The sequence below is a fragment of the Vipera ursinii genome, assembly GCF_947247035.1.
Source record: "Vipera ursinii genome assembly, chromosome: 1".
In the NCBI taxonomy this organism is placed as follows: domain Eukaryota; kingdom Metazoa; phylum Chordata; class Lepidosauria; order Squamata; family Viperidae; genus Vipera; species Vipera ursinii.
The window spans coordinates 355,644,411-355,667,037 of record NC_139512.1 but is presented as its reverse complement, the minus strand read 5'-3'; the positions used below and the strand labels follow the sequence as shown (position 1 = coordinate 355,667,037).

Genomic DNA, 22,627 nt, shown 5'->3' with positions numbered 1-22,627 from the left:
TCTATCTATCTATCTATCTATCTATCTATCTATCTATCTATCTATCTAATCTATCATCTATAATCTAAGAATATCTATCTATCTATCTATCTATCTATCTATCTATCTATCTATCTATCTATCTATCTATCTATCTATCTATCTATCTATCTATCTATCTATCTATCTATCTATCTATCTATCTATCTATCTATCTATCTATCTATCTTCTCTCTCTCTCTTTCTCAAGTTGGCCACCCATTCAGAGGAAGGGGTCCCAGGACAAATGGGGTGGGGGGTTTCCACACCCCCTCCCCCAGGCGGCCAACCTCTGCCCCTGGCCCACAAAAAAAAGGGGGAAGCCCAGCCTTTGGGGAGGGGGCGGGGCACGTTGCCCCTGGCGCCCCCGTGCTTGGCGCGCGTCACAGCGCGGCCCAGCCAATAGCGCCGGGGATTCCCGGCCAGGCCACGCCCCTCCTCCCCTACCTTCACGTGGCCGCCGCCGCTCCTGCTTTGGCCGCCGCCGCCAGTTCGGGCGGGTTGGGCGGCTCGGCCGTTGGGCTGCCGGCCGGGAGCGCCGCGGTGGGAGCTGCGGGGAGACCCCCACCCCTTCATGGCCGAGGGCAGCGGCCGGCCGGGACCGTGATGGAGGAGCCGGCTCGGAGTTCGCCGCCGCCGCCGCCGCTTTGGGCTTCCCGCTGCGGCCGCCGCCTCCGCCGCCTGCTGCCCGTCGGCGCTTGGCAGGAGGCCCGCGAGCTGATCAAGATCGGCGGGCCCGTGGTAAGGAGGGATCCGGGCCGGGAGAGGGAAGGGAAGGGGAGGAATCAAGATCAGGTGAAGGGTTACTTACTACCACTTTACAACGCCTCGGGAAGGCCACACCTGGAATACTGCATCCAGTTTTGGTCACCACGATGTAAAGAAGATGTTGAGACTCTAGAAAGAGGGCAGAGAAGAGCAACAAAGATGATCGGGGGACTGGAGGCTAAAACATACAAGGAAGAGTTGCTGGGATTGGGTCTGTCTAGTTTAATGAAGACGAGGGGGGACATGATAGGAGCGTTCCAGTATCTCAGGGGCAACCCCAAAGAAGAGGGAGTCAAGCTATGCTCCAAAGCACCCGAAGGCAGGAGAAGAAGCAACGGATGGAAACTAATCCAGGAGAGAAGCAACCTAGAACTAAGGAGAAACTTCCTGACAGTTAAAACAATTAACCAGTGCCTCCAGAAGGTGTAAATGCTCCAACACTGGAAGTTTTTAAGAAGAGACTGGACAGCCATTTGTCTGGAATGGTCTAGGGCACAGGTCTGCAACCCGCGGCTCCGGAGCCGCATGCGGCTCTTTCAGCCATCTCCTGCGGCTCCCAGTCCTCTGCCATGTGCAGTCCAAAAAAAAAAAGTGGGACTAAAAAATTTCAACCAATCAATTCAAATACGCAGGGTAGGTGCATATCTCGCCTTGGCTCCACTCTTCAGTCAAACCCTATTCTGCGCATGCGCCCATGTACACACATGCGCACACATTTTTTGCGGCTCCCAGTTTTTCCTTTTGTGAGGGAACCGGTTCCGAGTGGCTCTTTCACTGTTTCAGGTTGCTGAGCCCTGGTCTAGGGTTTCCTGCCTGAGCAGGGGGTTGGACTAGATGACCTCCAAGGTCCCTTCCAACTTATTATTATTATTGTTAAAAGACCCTCCGGGCTCGGAGTTCATTCGCCCGTTCACACGACCCGTGTTAATTTGGGCTCGGGACGGAAATCGACCTGCCCCATTTGGGCTTCGTCCGTTCATAAAACCCGCCAGATCGTTCAGATTTGTTTCAGCTGGGAGGGAAATAAACTCGCCCCATTGGAGCTTCGTCCGTCCGTTTCACACAAGCCGGCGGATTAAGCGTGTTTCTTTTGGCTGGGGTGGAAATCAAGGCGTCCCGTTTCACTTTCGTTCACACAACCCGGCTGGTTAAGTGGGATGATTTGGGCTGGGATGGAAATAAACTCTTTTTCCCGTTTTCACTCTGGGTCGGGTGAATGAATTCAGTCTCCACCCCACCCCCTCCCCCAGCCCTTTCTTTCCCCATCTCCGTCCCTAAGTAATGCGTGAGGATGCTTGAACCCCGAGTCACTTAGGGTTAGCTGGCTTTCAAAGCACACTTCCTTTCCTTTTGGGCTAGGAAGGTTGTGTGGAACTGGAACAAGGCATTAAAAGGATGGGGGGGGAAGAGGGGGAAATAAAAGGAGTTTGGGGGCACAGAGAAGGCTGATGGGGAAAGAAGGGAGAAAGTGGTTAAAAAAAATTAGAAAAATTAAGTTTGAGGAAGGCTCGCTCCCCTCTTGACCATCTGGTTTTTAGTAGAACTTTTGGGGTGATTCTGTGTATCCATTTTTTTTATGAGTATAACAAACAAATTAATTAATGGCCGCCCTTTCCAGTAAATAAATAAACCAACAAACAAATAATTCAAGGCGATGCTGTGATTGCTCTTGACTTTTGAGTTAGCAAACACAGAAATCAGCTGTGTAGATCTCAGAGGCTTTAACAGAGTTTTAAACCTCGTGGCGGTGGCTCAGTGGGGTTAGGACGCTGAGCTTGTCGATCAGAAGGTCGGCAGTTTGGCGGGTCGAATCCCGAGTGCCGCGTAGCAGAGTGAGCGCCTGTTACTCGTCCCAGCTTCTGCCAACCTAGCAGTTCGAAAGCACGTAAAAATCCAAGTAGAAAAATAGGGACCACTCCGGTGGGAAGGGAACAGCGTTCCGTGCGCCTTTGGCGTCTAGTCATGCCGGCCACATGAGCATGGAGACGTCCTCGGACAAGCGCTGGCTCTTCGGCTTTGAAACGGAGATGAGCACCGGCCCCTAGAGTCGGAAACGACTAGCGCGCATGTGCGGGGGAACCTTTACCTTTACCTTTACTAAACATCGAAACGCTGTCTGGACCTCCAGAACGAAGGCCACACTCTTCTTGCCCCTTCCCAGCCCCTCTGCCTCCCATAGATAGAGAGATAGAGAGATAGAGATATATATCATACACACACACACACACACACACACACACACACACGGGATCTAGACCCCAGAAGGTGTCAAAGGGAGAGATACAACCTTTTGACTGGACAACCATTTCTCCAGAATGCTAGAAGGACTCCTGGCTTGGATAAGATGGGGTTGGACTAGAGGACCTTTCAGGTCCCTTCTAAGATTCCATGATTCTGTACTCTGAGTTGGATGATTGAATGGTCCTTTTTTCCCCCAGGTTGGAGAAAGAGGAATGGAGCAGAGGTTAGGGACAGGGCTTCTGCCTCGATGGCTGAAGAGAACCTCTCTGTCTCAAGGCAGCCTATCTGTCAGGCTTTACCCAACCTTAGAAGGAAGAATGTAACTGGGCTGGAGTTAAGCAGATGACCTGACTTGGTACAGGTAGTCCTCAACTTACGACCACACTTGAGCCCCAAATGTCTCTTGCTAAACGAGACGGTTGCTAAGTGAGTTTTGCCCCATTTTACCACCTCCCTTGCCACGGTTGTTAAGTGAATCTGGCTCCCCCCCCCCATTGATTCTGCTGGCCAGAAGGTCGCAAAAGGGGATCACCTGACCCTGGGACACTGCGACCGTCCTAAATACGAGTCAGTTGCCAAAGTGTCTGAATTTTGATCACATGAGGGATGCTGCAACGGTCGTAGTTGTGAAACACCAGTCATAAGTCACTTTTAAAGTGCCGTCGTAACTTTGAACGGTCGCTAAATGAATGGTTGTAAGTCGAGGTCTACCTATAAGGAGTCGGAAAAAGAGCTTGGAGGTTCAAAGAGAGAAGCAACCTGGAATTAAGGAGAAACTTCCCGACAGTGAGGACAATTTCCCAGTGGAACAACTTGCCACCAGAAATCGTGGGCGCTCCATCACTGGAGATTTTTAAGAAGAGGCTGGACCAGGGGTAGGCAACCTCGGCTCTTTTATGACTCATGGACTTCAACTCCCAGAATTCCTGAGCCAGCTTGGCTGGCTCAGGAATTCTGGGAGTTGAAGTCCATGAGTCATAAAAGAGCCGAGGTTGCCTACCCCTGGGCTAGACAGTCACTTGTCTGAGATGGTATAGGTTCTCCTGCTTGAGCAGGGGGCTGGACTAGATGACCTCCAAGGTCCTTCCAGCTCTGTCCTATTCCTTCTGATTTTGGGCTATCTTGTTTTTTTCCTTGCACAGTTGTTTCTTTGGCTTGTTTCTTGGATTTTGCCCTTCTTACTCATATAGCTTCTGGGCTCTGCGGATGATAGAAACCTCAGTTGAGTGTAAAAAAAGACCAAAGTCCCTTTTTTATGACTCTTTCGTTCCTTATTTCTCCATCCGTCCGTTCTCCATTCTTTTTCTCCAGCTCAGAGGCCTCCTTTGGGAAGTATTCAAGGCAAACATTTGCATATCATAAATCAGCGTTCCTACAAAAGATAGCACTGGGGTTTTTTTTTACGTTCCCCCCCCGCCCCCCCGTCTTCAGCCGGCTATCAAAAATACAATTGCAGAAATGCTTTTACTTATGTATCCTGCTTTTTTATTATTTTAACGACTAATTCGTTAATATGAAGAGCCTTGGTGGAGCAGTGGGCTAATGTCTCCTTAAGTAACACCAGCTGCCTGCAATTAGTGCAGGTTCGAGTCCCACCAGGCTCAAGGTTGACTCAGCCTTCCATCCTTCCCAGGTAGGTAAAATGAGGACCCAGATTGTTGGGGGCAATTAAGCTGACTTTGTAATAATGCCGCTTGGGGTGTGTGTGAAAGCCCTAATAAGCAGGCATATACATAGAATGAAGGCTATTGCTAAGCACATTGATTTGTGCTTCTTAGATTGAAAGCCGCCCTGAGTCTTCGGAGGAGGGCGGGATATAAATGGGATTTAAAAAAAAATCAAGGCGGCAATCATATCCAGCACACCTTCCTCTATAATCCTCATAACAACAACCCTGTGGGGTGGGGTGGGCTGGGAGGCAGAGACTGTTCCAAAGTTAGCCATCCTGCTGTCATAGCTAAGGCGGGACTAGAACTCACCATCTCCTGGTAATTGGCCCAAAGTCACCCAACTGGCTTTCATGGCTATGGTCGGACTAGAACTCACTGTCTCCTGGTGATTGGCTCAAAATCACCCAGCTGGCTTTTATGCCTAAGGCAGGACTAGAACTCACTGTCTCCTAGTGATTGGCTCAAAATCACCCAGCTGGCTTTTATGCCTAAGGCAGGACTAGAACTCACTGTCTCCTGGTGATTGGCCCAAAGTCACCCAACTGGCTTTCATGGCTACGGTGGGACTAGAACTCACCGTCTCCTGGTGATTGGCTCAAAGTCACCCAGCTGGCTTTTATGCCTAAGGCAGGACTAGAACTCACTGTCTCCTGGTGATTGGCTCAAAATCACCCAGCTGGCTTTTATGCCTAAGGCAGGACTAGAACTCACTGTCTCCTGGTGATTGGCCCAAAGTCACCCAACTGGCTTTCATGGCTACGGTGGGACTAGAACTCACCGTCTCCTGGTGATTGGCTCAAAGTCACCCAGCTGGCTTTTATGCCTAAAGCGGGACTAGAACTCACTGTCTCCTGATGATTGACCTGTCTCTCATGGCTACAATGGGACTTGAACTCATGATCTTCCGCTTTCTACTCTGCTGCCTTAACCAATAGACCAATTAATTAATGTCTCCACATTTGTAGCGATCTGGGTATATATACAATTCATACTTCAGCACCGACTTTTCACTGTCCAATCCCAGTTAAGTTAGTGCTGGACTAAAGTTCCCATCTTCTGAAGCCATTTTCACTTTAAAAAAAACATTTAAAGGGGTGAGATTTAGGGAAACATTGATTCGCTGGCCTGCGTGCTTTTTAAGTAGACAGGCGGGACAGAAGATAATATTAAATAAAAATAGAAAGAAGTGAGCCAGCCTCATCTGAAACATTTACTGATATGTCATTGAAACTTTTTAAGTTTAAAAAAGTTTTTGAAAGTTCTCGTCAAGATTTCAAGTTTTTAAAAACTTTTTCTTAACAACAGATTACATGTTAATGCAGTGTTTCTCAAACTTAGCCATTTTAAGATGGGCGGACTTCAAGTCCCAGAATTCCGCAGTCAGTCATGCTTTAAGATGGGTGGACTTCCACTCCCAGAATTCCCCAGCCAGCATGCTTTAAGACTGTGGGTTTCGACTCCCAGAATTCCCCAGCCAGCATGTTTTAAGAGGGGTGGGCTTCCACTCCCAGATACCAACTATCTTCAAGCGTGCTGGCTGGGGAATTCTGGGAGTGGAAGTCCACCCCTTTTAAAGTTGCCAAGACTGAGAGACACTATGGATTGCCATTCTGAGAACTCTTATATCTTTTGGAAAATCTCCCTTGCCACGCACAACCTCCGGAGCTGTGCGTCCATTTGTAAACCCATTCACCATTTGGGACGGGTTTTCCAATGGGAATCATTCTGGGGACTTTCCTGAAATTTGGAGCAAGCTTTTTTACTGGCTTGAAGCCGGAGTTTACAAGCGGTTTCATTCTTGGGATCGCTAAACACGTTGCAACTCGTCCCCAAACTTCATCCTTCCTTGGCACTGGTGTACGTGCCAGCAACCGGCGTTCCTTTATTCCAGCTGTGGCTGGAGGCTGTGTGTATTTCTCGGTGTTATGGAGAAGGGGAGATTCCCATATTTCCAACTGAGGTGGCTTTTGTTACATGTTGGAGGAGAAGCGTTTTGTTTCCGGTCAGGAGATCATCATCTGATAATGAGCAACAAAGATAATCAGGGGACCGGAGGCTAAAACATACAAAGAACAGTTGCTGGCATTGGGTACGTCTAGTCTTAACGAAGAGAAGGACCAGGGGTGACATGATAGCAGTCTTCCAGTATCTCAGGGGCTGCCCCAAAGAAGAGGCAGTCAAGCTATTCTCCAAAGCGCCCGAAGGCAGGACAAGAAGCAACAGATGGAAACTAACCAAGGAGAGAAGCAACCTGGAATTAAGGAGAAATTTCCTGACAGTGAGAACAGTTAATCAGTGGAACCACCTGCCTCCAGAAGCGGTGAATGCTCCAACACTGGAAGTTTTTAAGAAGAGACTGGCCAGCCATTTGATCTGAAATGGGATAGGCCAGGGTTTCCTGTCTGAGCAGGGGGTTGGACTAGATGACCTCCAAGGTCCCTTCCAACTTTATTATTATTATTATTATTATTAACAACCTGCCTCCAGAAGTTGTGGATGCTACAACATTGGAAGTTTTTAAGAAGAGCTATTCAAGCTATTCTCCAAAGCGCCTGAAGACCGGACAAGAAGCAACGGTTGGAAACTCATCAAGGAGAAGAGAAGCAACCTGGAACTAAGGAGAAACTTCTTGACAGTGAGGACAATTAACCAGTGGAACTGCTTGCCTCCAGAGGTTGTGGACAGCCATTTGTCTGAAATGGGATAGGGTCTCCTGCCTGTGCAGGGGGTTGGACTAGATGACCTCCAAGGTCCCTTCCAGCTCTATTCTGTTCTATTCTATTCTATTGAGGTCGTAAGTCCAGGACTACCTGTACCATTTCAGATAAATCTTCAATCTCGTCTTAAAAACTTCCAGTGTTGGAGAACCCACAACCTCTGGAGGCAAGCAGTTCCACTGGTTAGTTGTCCTCACTGTCAAGAAGTTTCTCCTTAGTTCCAGGTTGCTTCTCTTCTCCTTGATGAGTTTCCAACCATTGCTTCTTGTCCGGTCTTCAGGCGCTTTGGAGAATAGCTTGACTTCCTTTTTGGTTAGGATGGTGCTTCCTAACGTTCTGCTCTTTGCTCCTTGATAAAAATCCTGTCCTGATTCCCCCCCCCCGTTTCACCCTTTAGCAGGGAGAAAGGTCAGCACCTAGATCGGATAACTCACACACGCACCGGGTGGAGATTGCATAAACTGGCTTGGTCCAGGTGGGTGTCGCTTATCTTGGACTCTTTCCCTTCGGTGCAAAAAGCGCCAAGCCAAAGCTTGCATTTCCAGGTTTCAAGAGCCAGATTAAACTCTTCTGGGACCAAAAAACACAAGGAGTGGCTCCGAGGAATGCAGACCACAAGGGGAGAGAGCTCCCGGCGTGTCCAACGCTCGCTTTGATTGGCAGGTGTTGACTCTTAGGCAGGCCTTGTGGCCCGAGGGTGGGGTGTTGCAAAACCCGAATGACAGGCAGAAGCAGACATATTTTGCAATATCTATCATCTATTCATCCATCCATCCATCCATCCATCCATCCATCCATCTACTCATGTATCTACCTACCTATTTATGTATCTATCTCTCCATCCACCCCTTCATCCCTCCTTCCCTAGGTCCATCCATCCACCTACCCAGCCATCTACATGTCCATCCATCTGTCTACCTATCTACAGTGTATCTACCTACCCATCCATCTATGTATCTCTGCATCCATCCATTCCTACATCCATCCATCCACCCATGTACCTACCTACCTACTTACTGACCGACCGACATATATACCCACCCATTTGTCTATCTGTCCACCCCTTCATCCCTCCACCCATCCACCTATACATACATCTACGTATACATCTATCCACCTACAAAATACTCACCTACCCACCCATCCATCCATCTGTTTACATATCCCTCCATCTCTGCATCCCCCCCACCCATCCATCTGTCCATCTGTCTGTCTGCCTCTGTATCCATCCATCCATCCACCTACTTACCTGTCCATCCATCTGTCTGCTATCCACCCATCCATCCGTCTACATATCCCTGCATCCATCCATCCACCCATCCATCTGTCCGTCTGTCCGTCTGCCTATGTATCCATCCATCCACCTACTTACCTGTCCATCCTTCTGTCTGCTACCCACCCACCTACCCACCCACCTGTCCATCCACCTACCCACCCATCCATCCATCCATCCACCCACCCACCCACCCATCCATCCACCCATCCACCTACCCACCCACCCACCCACCCACCCATCCACCTACCCACCCATCCATCCATCCATCCACCCACCCACACACCCATCCATCCACCCATCCACCTACCCACCCACCCACCCACCCACCCATCCACCTACCCACCCATCCATCCATCCATCCACCCACCCACACACCCATCCATCCACCCATCCACCTACCCACCCACCCACCCACCCACCCACCCATCCACCTACCCACCCATCCATCCACCCACCCACACACCCATCCATCCACCCATCCAGCTACCCACCCACCCACCCACCCATCCACCTACCCACCCACCCATCCATCCATCCACCCACCCACACACCCATCCATCCACCCATCCACCTACCCACCCACCCACGCACCCACCCATCCACCTACCCACTCATCCATCCATCCGTCCGTCCATCTGTCTATGTATCCATCCATCCACCTACTTACCTGTCCATCCCTCTGTCTGCTATCTACCCACCCACCCACCCACCCACCCATCCATCCATCTACATATGCATCTGTCTGTCTATCTACTTATCCATCTATCCATCTGCCTGTCTCTCCATCCCTGTGTCTGCTAATATATAGCATCTGGCTGAAGAACTGTTTTCCACGAAAACCAGAAAGTAAATGACTGAAAGTAAAAATGGCAGATTGTTGGAAACCCAGCAGGACAAGGGGTCTAGGGTTAGGGTTTCCAGAAGAAAACCAGGATAGCAGTCTTCCAGTATCTCAGGGGCTGCCCCAAAGAAGAGGCGGGTCAACCTATTCTCCAAAGCGCCTGAAGGCAGGACAAGAAGCAACGGATGGAAACTCATCAAGGAGAGAAGCAACCTGGAACTAAGGAGAAACTTCCTGACAGTGAGAGCAATTAACCAGTGGAACAACCTGCCTCCAGAAGCTGTGAATGCTCCAACACTCAACGTTTTTAAGAAGAGATTCTCCGAAATGGCATAGGGCAGACATGTCAAACAGAAGGCCCGGGGGCCAGATCCGGCCCGCGAAGTGGTTTCATGTGGCCCGCGAAGCCATCCTGGAAAGAGTGAGGGAACGGCCCCCGCTGCCTTGGCCCTGGCCCAGAGACCCTCCTTCTGCCAGAGACCCTCAGATCTGTCCCACTCCTGCCCGGGCCCCCATAGGCACCCTTGATGCCAACGATGTAGAGCTGGCCACGCCCACCCAGTGGGCCATACGCACTCTAGCCACGCCCACCCAGTAGGCCACGCCCACCCTGGCCACACCCACCCGGCCCCCTGAGGGCAACCGCAATGCTGATGCGGCCCTCAATGAAATTGAGTTTGACACCCCTGGTATAGGGTTTCCTGACTGAGCAGGGGGTTAGACTAGAAGACCTCCAAGGTCCCTCCCAACTCTGTTATTCTATGGTCCCAATCTCTTATTCACTGCCCCCCTCCCCCCACCCCCCGGGAAACAAATGTGCAGTTTGGTAATTCCACACGGTGGTGTGTGGCTTGCACATTGAAGAGAATTGCTTTCGGAAGCAAACCTTTCAATGACTTAACGGATTTCCGACGCTGCGGGCGTCTGTCTGTTCCCGGGACAATCCTCTTAATTTTTGCAATTTCCTCCCTAGTTCACAGCCCAGCTGTTGGGCTTCTTGATCAGCGTGGTGAGCTCCATCTTCTGCGGTCACCTGGGCAAGGTTGAACTTGATGCCGTCACCCTTGCCGTCTCGGTAGGTACATCCCCGCCTAGCCGAAGCCGGAAAAGGGATTTTCTAGAATAGAATGGGAGAAGGTGAGGATTGACTGTTGACTGATGCACAGATGGGTGAAGACCAAGTTGGGGGCTGGATAGGGCATGGATGCAATGAGACACTAGAGAAGCACTGACATGTTGGAGCAATGTTTCTCAGCCTTGGCAGTTTGAGATGGGTGGACTTCAGCTTCCAGAATCCCCCAGTGAGCAAGGTTTAAGATTCGTGGACTTCAACTCCCAGAATTCCCCAGCCAGCACATTTTAAAATGAATTGACTTCAACTAACAGAATTCCTTAGCTGGCATGCTTAATGAAGGGTGGACTTCCACTCCCAGAATTCCCCAGCCAGCCTGCTTTAACATGGGCGGACTTCCACTCCCAGAATTCCCCAGCCAGCCTGCTTTAAGATGGGCGGACTTCCACTCCCAGAATTCCCCAGCCAGCCTGCTTTAAGATGGGTGGACTTCCACTCCCAGAATTCCCCAGCCAGCCTGCTTTAAGATGGGCAGACTTCCACTCCCAGAATTCCCCAGCCAGCCTGCTTTAAGATGGGTGGACTTCCACTCCCAGAATTCCCCAGCCAGCATGCTTTCAAATGAATTGACTTCAACTAACAGAATTCCTTAGCTGGCCTGCTTGAAGAAGGGTGGACTTCCACTCCCAGAATTTGCCCGCTCGGTTCAACTCCCAGCATGCTTTGAGAGATGGACTTCAAGCCCCAGAATTCCTCAACCATCAATGCTGATTGAGGAACGCTGATGGTTGAAGTCCATCCATCAAAGTGCTAGCTGGGGCATTCTGGGTGTTGAAGTCCACCAATCACTTAAATAGGAGCCAGCAAGTGTGCTGCAGCTGCCAAAAAAGCCAACATTTTAGGCTGCATTAACAGAGGGATAGAATCAAGATCGCATGAAGTACTAATACCACTTTACAATGCCTTGGTAAGGCCACACCTGGAATACTGCATCCAGCGCGCACCTCTCGGAACGGGCAGCGGCGCCGCTTGTTGGGAAAGCTGCCGCGGCCCGTTTGCAGGCTGCCGCCTTCCTCTGAAGGCGGCAGCTGTGCAAACGGGCCGCGGCAGCTTTCCCAACAAGCGATGCCACTGCCTGTTTGGGCGGAGGCACGCGCGCGCCTCTCCAAATGGGCGGTGCCACTCTCCATTTGGAGAGGTGCGCGTGCACCACTGCCCGTTCGAAGAGGTGCGCGTGCACCGGGCGGCTGGGAGCCGCAGGAGACAGCTCAAAGAGCCGCATGCGGCTCCGTAGCCGCGGGTTGCCGACCCGTGGTCTAGTCTAATGAAGAGAAGGACGAGGGGGGACACGATAGCAAACTTCCAGTATCTCAGGGGCTGCCCCAAAGAAGAAGGAGTCAATCTGTTCTCCAAAGCACCTGAAGGCAGGACAAGAAGCAACGGATGGAAACTCATCAAAGAGAGAAGCAACCTGGAACTAAGGAGGAATTTCCTGAGAGTGAGAACAATTAACCAGTGGAACAGCTTGCCACCAGAAGCTGTGAATGCTCCAACACTGGATGTTTTTAAGAAGAGACTGGACAGCCCTCTGATCTGAAATGGTATAGGGTTTCCTGCCTGAGCAGGGGGTTGGACTAGATGACCTTCCAACTTTATTATTATTATTATTATTATTATTATTATTATTATTATTATTATTATTATTATTATTATTATTATTATTATTAATCTTCAAGTTGCCACGGTTGAGCAACATGGGATTGGAGAGGGAATGGTGCAGAAATACGGGGCAGATCTCTTGCTGACCTTTCCTTTCCTTCTTTACAGGTGATCAACGTGATCGGCATTTCGGTGGGGACCGGCTTGGCATCGGTATGCGATACCCTCATGTCCCAGGTAACGTGCATTACGCTTTACGGCCGCAGTGATTCGCTTAGTGACCAGGTCTGATCTTCACATGCTCCTGACTCTGAGTCTCGTGTGTCAACCAGGAGAACTTCTTATAAGTTCAGCATGTGATCCCTGAATTCGCAAGCTGTTCGCTCAGAGATCCTTTTGTGGGGGAATAAGAAGAAGAATCAGATTTGCAAGACGCCCTGCGGGAAGTGACGGCTAACGTATTTTATTTTATTTTATTTCTCTCTCTCTCTCTCTCTCTCTTTTTTTTGACAGACTTACGGGAGTAAAAATGTGAAGAGAGTTGGGACCATCTTGCAACGGGGCATCCTGATCCTGCTGCTTTTCTGCTTCCCCTGCTGGGCCCTTTTTCTGAACACCGAGCGGATCCTGCTGCTTTTCCGACAGGATCCCGAAGTCTCCAGGTAGGGCGTCCTTCAGCAACTGACTGTGATCCACTGTGCCTGTGCGAGTGGTGGATCACAACCGGTGCGTAGGGGGCTGGACTAGAAGGCTGCCAAGCTACCTTCCAGCTTCGCTCCTCTTCTCTCCTCGTCTCTTCTCTTCTTTCCTCTTATCTCCTGTACTCTCCTCTTCTCTTCTCTTCTCTTCTCTTCTCTTCTCTTCTCTTCTCTTCTCTTCTCTTCTCTTCTCGACTCTTCTCCTCTCTTCTCTCCTCTCCTCTCCTCTTCTCGTGTCTCGTCTCGTCTCCTCACTTCGTCTCTCCTCACTTCGTCTCTCCTTGTTTCTTCTCTTCTCTTCTCTTCTCTTCTCTTCTCTTCTCTTCTCTTCTCTTCTCTCCTCTCCTCTCCTCTCCTCGTCTCTTCTCTTCTTTCCTCTTATCTCCTGTACTCTCCTCATCTCTTCTCTTCTCTTCTCTTGTTTTCTCTTCTCGACTCTTCTCTCCTTTCCTCTCCCCTCTCTCCTCTCTTCTCTCCTCTCCTCTCCTCTTCTCGTGTCTTGTCTCGTCTCCTCACTTCGTCTCTCCTTGTCTCTTCTCTTCTCTTCTCTTCTCTTCTCTTCTCTTCTCTTCTCTTCTCTTCTCTTCTCTTCTCTTCTCTCCTCTCCTCTCCTCTCCTCTCCTCTTCTCTTCTCGTGTCTCCTCTTCTCTCCTCTCTTCACTTCGTCTCTTCTGTTCTCTTCTCTTCTCTTCTCTCCTTGTCTCTTCTGTTCTCTTCTGTTCTCTTCTCTTCTCGTCTCTTCTCTCCTCTCCTCTTCTCTTGTTTTCTCTTCTCGTCTCTCCTCTCCTCTCCCTTCTTCTCTCCTCTCGTCTCTTCTCTTCTCTTCTCTTCTCTTCTCTTCTCTTCTCTTCTCTTCTCTTCTCTTTCTTCTCTTCTTTCCTCTTCTCTCCTCTCTTCTCTCCTCTCCTCTTCTCGTGTCTCGTCTCGTCTCCTCACTTCGTCTCTCCTTGTTTCTTCTCTTCTCTTCTCTTCTCTTCTCTTCTCTTCTCTTCTCTCCTCTCCTCTCCTCTCCTCTTCTCTTCTCGTGTCTCCTCTTCTCTCCTCTCTTCACTTCGTCTCTTCTGTTCTCTTCTCTTCTCTTCTCTCCTTGTCTCTTCTGTTCTCTTCTGTTCTCTTCTCTTCTCGTCTCTTCTCTCCTCTCCTCTTCTCTTGTTTTCTCTTCTCGTCTCTCCTCTCCTCTCCCTTCTTCTCTCCTCTCGTCTCTTCTCTTCTCTTCTCTTCTCTTCTCTTCTCTTCTCTTCTCTTTCTTCTCTTCTTTCCTCTTCTCTCCTCTCCTCTCCTCTCCTCATCTCTTCTCTTCTCTTCTCTTCTCTTGTTTTCTCTTCTCGACTCTTCTCTCCTTTCCTCTCCCCTCTCTCCTCTCTTCTCTCCTCTCCTCTTCTCGTGTCTCGTCTCGTCTCCTCACTTCGTCTCTCCTTGTTTCTTCTGTTCTCTTCTGTTCTCTTCTCTTCTCTTCTCTTCTCTTCTCTTCTCTTCTCTCCTTTCCTCTCCTCTCGTCTCGTCTCGTCTCGTCTCGTCTCCTCTTCTCTTCTCTTCTCTTCTCTTCTCTTCTCTTCTCGTGTCTCCTCTCCTCTGCTCACTTCGTCTCTTCTGTTCTGTTCTCTTCTCTCCTTGTCTCTTCTGTTCTCTTCTGTTCTCTTCTGTTTTCTTCTCTTCTCTTCTCGTCTCTCTCCTCTCCTCTCCTCTCTTCTCTTCTCTTCTCTTCTCTTCTCTTCTCTTCTCTTCTCTTCTCTTCTCTCCTCTCCTCTCCTCTCCTCTCTTCTCTTCTCTTCTCTTCTTTCCTCTTCTGTCCTCTCCTCTCCTCATCTCTTCTCTCCTCTCCTCTTCTCTTGTTTTCTCTTCTCGTCTTTCCTCTCTTCTCTTCTCTTCTCTTCTCTTCTCTTCTCTTCTCTTCTCTTCTCTTCTCATTCACACCTGGGCGTGTGCAGACACGCACACATTCCTGAACTATAATCCCTCCGGGGTGCAGCTGCCCATTTATTTTGGCAGCCTGGGCAGGAACTCATCTCTTTGCCATTCGGAATCAAGTTGCTAGTCCCTGACGTCTTGAATCTGTCTTTAACCTTGCAAAAAAAAAGATTGAGGAAATCACAAAAAAGTGTGGCTCTCACGTTGCAAATGTTGCCAATCCGTAGTCAACCCTAAAAACCCTTTTACTAGTAGTCCTTGACTTACGACTGATAGCTTAGTGGCTATTCCAAGTTACGACTTACCTGGAAAAAGGGTGCTAGGTCCCATTTCTGAAGTTGTAGCAGTCACCTTGTCTTGTGGTTATATGACTGGACTTCGGACATTCGGTGAGGACAATTAACCAGTGGAACAGCTTGCCTCCAGAAATCATGGGCGCTCCATCACTTGACGTTTTTAAGAAGAGGTGCTAGACAGTCACTTGTCTGAGATGGTATAGGTTCTCCTGCTTGAGCAAGGGGCTGGACTAGAAGACCTCCAGGATCCCTTCCTATTCTATTCTATTCTATTCTATTCTATTCTATTCTATTCTATTCTATTCTATTCTATTCTATTCTATTCTATTCTATTCTATTCTATTCTACTCTACTCTACTCTACTCTACTCTACTCTTATTCCTTTCCGTATTCTATTCTATTCTATTCTATTCTATTCTATTCTATTCAATATTCAATTCTATTCAATATTCTATTCTATTCTATTCTATTCTATTCTATTCTATTCTATTCTATTCTATTCTATTCTTCTATTCTATTGTATTCTATTGTATTCTATTGTATTCTATTGTATTGTATTGTATTGTATTCTATTCTATTCTATTCTATTCTATTCTATTCTATTCTATTCTATTCTATTCTATTCTATTCTATTCTATTCTATTCTATTCCACTCCACTCCACTACATTCTATTCTATTCTATTCTTCTACTTCATTCCATTATTCTATTCTATTCTATTCTATTCTATTCTATTCTATTCTATTCTATTCTATTCTATTCTATTCTATTCTATTCTATTCTATTCTATTCTAAGGTCCGTTCCACTTTACGACAGCAGTGAAAAAAAGTGGCTTAGTCAACGGGGAAGCCAGATTCACTTAACGACTGAGTTCCCAACTTAACAACTGCAGTGGTTCCCTGAACAACTGTGAAATGATAAAATGGAGCAAAACTCACTGAGCAGGTGTCTCCCTTAGCAACATAAACTTTGAGCTCCATCCCGGTCGTAAGTCGAGGACGAGCCGTATGCTGGTTTACGATAGGCTACTGTCAACCCCCATGCACATAAAAATCACAGGGATCAAGAAACCCGTCCAAATGAAATCGAGCAGTCGACCCAATTAATCCAACTCCTTAATTTTACCCTTTTGGGTGGAGCGCTGAAAAGAAAAATGGACAAAACAGCCGGTTTACCTCACAGATTCTCCTATTTCTGTTTTTTTTAAAAAAAAAAAAGGCGGAAAGCACCTCTCAGCTGGGTTCTGTTCCAAAAACACCCCTTGCTCTTGTGTAACGACCACACAACCCTCTTTTTTTTCCCCCGTTCCGTCTCTTGTTTTTCGCCTCTTCTCTCGTTCCTGGTTTGGTTTTTTTTCTTTTGGGGGGTGGAGAGGGCGTTGCCCCTTCTTCATCGTTTCGAATCTTGAGAAAAACCTACATGCCCTCTATCTCTTATATATATATATATTGGTCAAAAAGTTTAATCTTCACATCATTTAGGGGGGAAAGGAGTTTTAACAACAGATCCTTAAATTTCTTTTAAAAAAACCAACAGCAGCACAATTTAGTCTTATAAGGGAACCTCCAGTGAAAGGAGCAGTCTATCTTTCAGGACGGCGTGTTGGGCATTGAGAAAGGAAGGCTTCTCATATTTATGCTTAGATAGATAGATAGATAGATAGATAGATAGATAGATAGATAGATAGATAGATAGATTGTTAGATTATAGATACATGATAGATTTGATAGAATAGATAGATAAATAGATATAGATAGATAGATAGATTAGATAGATAGATAGATGATAGATAGATTAGATAGATAGATGATAGATAGATTAGATAGATAGATAGATAGATAGATAGATGATAGATTAGATAGATAGATAGATACATAGATAGATAGATAGATAATGATAGATAGATAGATAGATAGATAGATATAGATTGTTAGATTATAGATAGATGATAGATTTGATAGAATAGATAGATAAATAGATATAGATAGATAGATAGATTAGATAGATATATAGATGATAGATACATTAGATAGATAGATGATAGATAGATTAGATAGATAGATAGATAGATAGATAGATAGATAGATAGATAGATGATAGATTAGATAGATAGATAGATAGATAGATAGATAGATAGATAATGATAGATAGGTAGGCAGAGAGAGATAGTAGCTGGATGATAGGTTGACAGGCAGATAATATATATATCATCCATATGTATATATAAAGAGAGAGAGATGAAATGATAAAAGATAAATGATAGGTAGGTAGGTAGGTAGGTAGCACTAGCACTTAGACTTATATACCGCTTCACCGTGGTTTTACAGCCCTCTCTAAGCGGTTTACAGAATCCGCCCAACAATCTGGGTCCTTATTTTACCAACCTCGGAAGGACGGAAGGCTGAGCCAACCTTGATCCGGTCAGGATCAAACTTCCTGGCTGTGGGCAGAGTTTTCCCGCAAAGCCGCATCCTAACCACTGCGCCACCAGGATTCTTGTATGCCACCCATTCGCTGTTCCCATCCCATTAAAATGTGGTTCAATTTTGTCTTACAGATTAACCCACATTTACGTGATGATCTTCATTCCAGCCCTGCCGGTAAGTGTTTCGTTGGCCGCATTCGCATAACACATACAGACCGGGCTAAAACAGGTTCCAGGGAGTCTGTTTCCTCCATTGGTTGTGTGAACAGGACTTTTGCCTTTGGAAGGTGCGCGAAGCGGCCTGTTTGTTAAGAAGACATTATGGCTTGTTAGCTGACTTGATAGGGGAAGACAATTTAGTTTAATTTAAATTAAATTAGAATAGATAATCACAAAGCTGATTTTCAATCAAAGAAACTTAATTTATTATGTTTGGGATGCATTCACAGGCTGCGTTCATCTACCAGCTGGAAACACGCTATTTGCAAAGTCAGGTATTGTATGCCTTTTGCTTTATTGTTAAAAGCAGAATTTACTGGGGGAGGCAACCGTACCTCAAAAGCAGCAGATTAAGACAATGCTGAAATGGAACAAAATAGAATTCTTTATTGGCCAAGCGTGATTGGCCACACAAGCAATTTGTCTCCGGCGCAGAAGCTCTCAGTGTACATGCAAAGAACAAAGTGATAGGTTATATATAACAGGGCTTTTTAACCAGTGGTACGGGTACCACCTGGGGTACATTGGCACCTGGCAGGTGGTACGCGACCATCCTAGAAAGAGTGGTAGTGGGGGAGGGGAATGAGCTGAACCGGTGGCAGCACTGCACAAGCCTGAGGGAGAGACGGCTGGAGCTGCAGGGCTGTCGGGGCTCAGCGGAAGCGGCAGGATCAGCGCCAGGATCCAGGTGGATCTTGGCACTGATCCTGGTGCTTCTGCTGAGCCCAGAAGAAGCACCGATCAGCTGGAATGTTGCAGCATCTCCAGGCTCTTATGATTCAGATGCTTGGCTACTGATTCATATTTATGACGGTCACAGTGTCCCAGGGTCACGTGAAGTGACCAAAACCTGCTGCAACCACCCAGCAGAGGGGGGAGGGGATAAAAAGCAAACAGCCCCCACCCCACTCCCGCTGCCAATCCTCAACAGAAATGCTCACAGCAATGAAAACCTCAGACAGGAGGAAGAGCGCCGCCGGGCGGGCAGGCAAGTGTCTTGCTCGGCTGTGGCTTGGGGGGCACTTTTTCAGTGCTGTTGTAACTTTGAGCAGTCACTAAGCGAACTGTTGTAAGTCGAGGACTACCTGTACTTCATCACTTTTTTCCTTTTTGCGGGGGGGGGGGTGTCATCAAGTTTTGGACCCCTTGCTAGGCGACTGGTGGTACTCGGATGTTGCCATATCCTAAAAGTGGCACAGCGGGTGAAAAGGTTGAAAAGCCCTGATATATATGATAGATCATAGTTACAATCACTAATCATAAGATACAAACAACAAGTGATAAATCATAACATACCAATAGGAGAAAGTAGTAGGAAAGATGAGGCGACACGAAGGATAATAGCAACACAGCCATACTACGTGGGTAAATACCTATCACTTAGTTGTTTGTATGTACACTGAGAGTTTCCACACCGGAGACAAATCCCTTAAGTGTCCGATCACACTTGGCCAACCGAGAATAAAGAATTCTAAATACCGGTAAACTTTATTCATCGAGTTAATTTTTTATTGATTATTAAACTTAACGTCCATCTTGCCCAGTGCGGAGAAGAACAATTAAGCAACTGGGATGATTAAAAGACCGGAGACACAAAAATATGACGAACAGTTGCAGGATTTGGGTATGGCCAATCTAGAGAAAGGAAGGACCAGGGGTGACATGATAGCAGCCTTCCAGTATCTCAGGGGCTGCCCCAAAGAAGAGGGAGTCAAGCTCTTCTCCAAAGCCCCTGAAGGCAGGAGAAGAAGCAACAGATGGAAACTAACCAAAGAGAGAAGCAACCTGGAACGAAGGAGGAATTTCCTGACAGTGGGAACAATTAACCAGTGGAACAACCTGCCTCCAGAAGTTTGGGTGCTCCATCACTGGAGCTTTTTAAGAAGAGATTAGACAACCACTTCTGTCAAATGGGATTCCTGCTTGAGCAGGGGGCTGGACTAGATGACCTCCAAGGTTCTCTTCCAGCTCTGTTCTGATTGATTGAAACGGCCCTGATTAAACTACACCCCGTTTCTGTCCCCGAAGTCAGCAGTCTCAAGCCAGAGGCCTACAGGGGCCCCTGCTCCGTTGTTTGAACCCCCTGCCTTGTGTTCAGTTTCTCCTTTTTCTCCATTCCAGGCTGTCCTCTTGCCTCAGGTGGTGACCGGCGTGGTGGTGAACGTGCTGAACGTGGTCATGAACGCCGTCTTCTTGCACGTCTTCAAGCTGGGCGTGGTGTAAGCGCGACAGATTTTTCACGTTGGTCTAAAGGCCCGAGTTCAAAACACGACGCTCTTCAGTGTCTATGGAGATTCTCAGTCGCCCGGGTCGTAGTTTATCCCAAAGGCGCTTTTTCACGAGGCCGCTGGACTTTCTTGTTTTTCTTTGAAGACGTTTCGCCTCTCCTCCCAGGAGCTTCTTCAGCTCTGACTGGGATGGTGGGGAATAGGAAGGATTCATGAAGGGGTTGTTTTGTTTCCCAGTTGCGGAGAAGAAGCAACGTGATATATGCGGTACAATGCGGTGAGCCGTGTGGAGATCTGTACGTTGGGGAAAGGAAACAACCTCTTCACAAACGCGTGGCACAACATAGGAGAACAAACCTGTCAGGACAAGAGTCAGCGGCCCATCTGCCTTTAAAAGAGGAAGACCGCTCTTTCGAAGACAGCAAAGTCCACATTTTGGACAGGGAGGACCACTGGTTTGAAAGAGGGGTCAAAGAGGCCATCTGGTCAAAACTGAACAGCCCTCTCTCAACAGAGGCGGGGAATACGACAAAATCCATCTCCAGTCTACAACACAGTCCTTTCCGCAGCTCCAAGGAGGCTCTATACCCATTTGCACCACTCAGGTGACCCTGAGGACACAGGTAAACCTCCAAGTGGCCTCGACGACTCTCTAAAAGAATGCAAATGACCGGCTGTCTGCAAGGAGTATAAATCCTCCCATTCCCCACCATCCAGTCAGAGCTGAAGAAGCCTCTTGGGTGAGAAGAGAAACATCTTCAAAGAAAAACAGGAAAGTCCAGGTGCCTTGGGAAAAAGCATCTTTGGTATATACTCTATGGTCTTTTGTCCTAAGCAGTTTCCTGTTTCCTGTTACAGTTAAAACAGTTAAGCAGTAAAGCACATGGTGGCTGTGCCTTTTGTTTGATCTGATCCGCTATGTGTAAACAGGCTTTCTGGCACAAAGCCAATGGGGAAGTCAGATTCACTTAACAACCGTGTTGCTAATTTAACAACTGCAGTGATTCCGTTAACAACCGTGGCAAGCAAGGCCGTAAAATGGGGCAAAATTCACTTAGACACTATCTTGCTAGCAACAGAAATTTTGGACTCCATTGTGGTCGTAAGCTGAAGACCCCCTTGTGATAAGAATGAAGTTCCTAGCTCTCATGAGCTCAGTCAGACAAGATGGCCGAACATTTAAGATTGACTGACTTACTTTCTCTCTCTTTTTCTTTCTTTCTCTTTCTTTCTCTCCCGCAGAGGTTCGGCCTGGGCCAACACTCTTTCGCAGAATCTGCAAGCGTTCCTCCTCTTCCTCTTCGTCTGGTGGAGAAAGATCCATAAGGAGACCTGGGGAGGTAGTAGAAAAGCAGAATATTTTTGCGACCTGGGCAGGGATGGTTGAGGGAATCACAGGCACAGCTAGAAACACTTTTTCCCCCCCTCCCCACTCTTATTTTCGTGAGAAGTAATGGCCCGTTTTCAGAAATTTATTTATTTATTCTCTTAATTATGATTTATATGGCCACTCATCTCACAAATGTAACCCTGGCTGGGCTACAAGAAACCTGTATAACAAAGCACACACAGAGACACACACACCCTCACACACACACACACACACACACACACACACACAGAAACACAGACACTCAAGTAGACACACAGACATACACAGACACAACATAGACACACAGACACAGACACACACAAATACAATATAGACACACAGACACTGATATACAAACACAACATAGACACACAGACACGGGCACAGACAGATACACAAACACAATATAGACACACACAGAGATGCAGACATACACAGATGCAACATAAATACACAGACACAACATAGACACGCAGACACAGACAGATACTCAAACACCATGTAGACACATACACACAGACACAGACACAACATAGAGATACAGTCACAACTTAGACACAAAGATACAACATACACACACAGAGAGAGATACACAGATACAACATAGACACTCAGACACAACATAGACACATAGCCATAACTCTAAAAGTAATATACGAGTTAAAGAAAGGCTACATCTCCCTATGTTGTCAAGCAAGAACATCCGATGTTAGCAGCATTGACATCAGGCACACAGACACAACGTAGACACACACAACATAGGCACACAGATAAACAGACGCAACATAGACTCACAGATATAGGCCCACAGATACAGACACACAGACACAAACACAGCCACAGCCACTGCTCCAAGACTGGAGGTTTATAAGAAGAGACTGGACAATCATTTGTCTGAAATGGTATAGGGTCTCCTGCCTGAACAGGGGGTTGGACTAGAAGACCTCCAGGGTCCATTCCAACTCTGTTAGTCTGTTTGTTATTCAGACACACGCATGCATAGACACACAGACAAACAGACACAGACAGACAAGCCCCTCGCCCTGACATGGAAGCCCTTGTGTTTTACAGGCTGGACGATGGACTGTCTGCAGGAATGGGGTCCCTTCGTCCGGCTGGCCCTGCCAAGCATGTTTATGATCTGCATTGAGTGGTGGACTTTTGAGATTGGCAGCTTCCTCGCAGGTGAGGACCCCCGACCCCTTTTCTCTCTCGCCCA

At 47.5% G+C, this 22,627-nt stretch overlaps 1 protein-coding gene across 2 annotated transcripts in view; it reads left to right on the top strand.

The window, feature by feature from the left end:
• The first annotated feature begins 519 nt into the window (after positions 1 to 519).
• SLC47A1 (solute carrier family 47 member 1) overlaps positions 520 to 22,627 on the top strand; it is a 35,115-nt gene continuing 13,007 nt past the window's right edge. The window contains exons 1-9 of one of the 2 annotated variants that reach the window (XM_083379740.1): positions 520 to 759; positions 10,505 to 10,606; positions 12,431 to 12,499; positions 12,776 to 12,924; positions 17,722 to 17,764; positions 18,039 to 18,083; positions 19,930 to 20,027; positions 21,279 to 21,376; positions 22,480 to 22,593. In XM_083379740.1, the coding sequence (XP_083235866.1) occupies positions 625 to 759; positions 10,505 to 10,606; positions 12,431 to 12,499; positions 12,776 to 12,924; positions 17,722 to 17,764; positions 18,039 to 18,083; positions 19,930 to 20,027; positions 21,279 to 21,376; positions 22,480 to 22,593 (853 nt within the window). In that variant the 5' untranslated portion in view covers positions 520 to 624. The remainder of the gene's footprint in view (positions 760 to 10,504; positions 10,607 to 12,430; positions 12,500 to 12,775; positions 12,925 to 17,721; positions 17,765 to 18,038; positions 18,084 to 19,929; positions 20,028 to 21,278; positions 21,377 to 22,479; positions 22,594 to 22,627) is intronic. The other variant, XM_083379741.1, reaches the window with a different exon arrangement.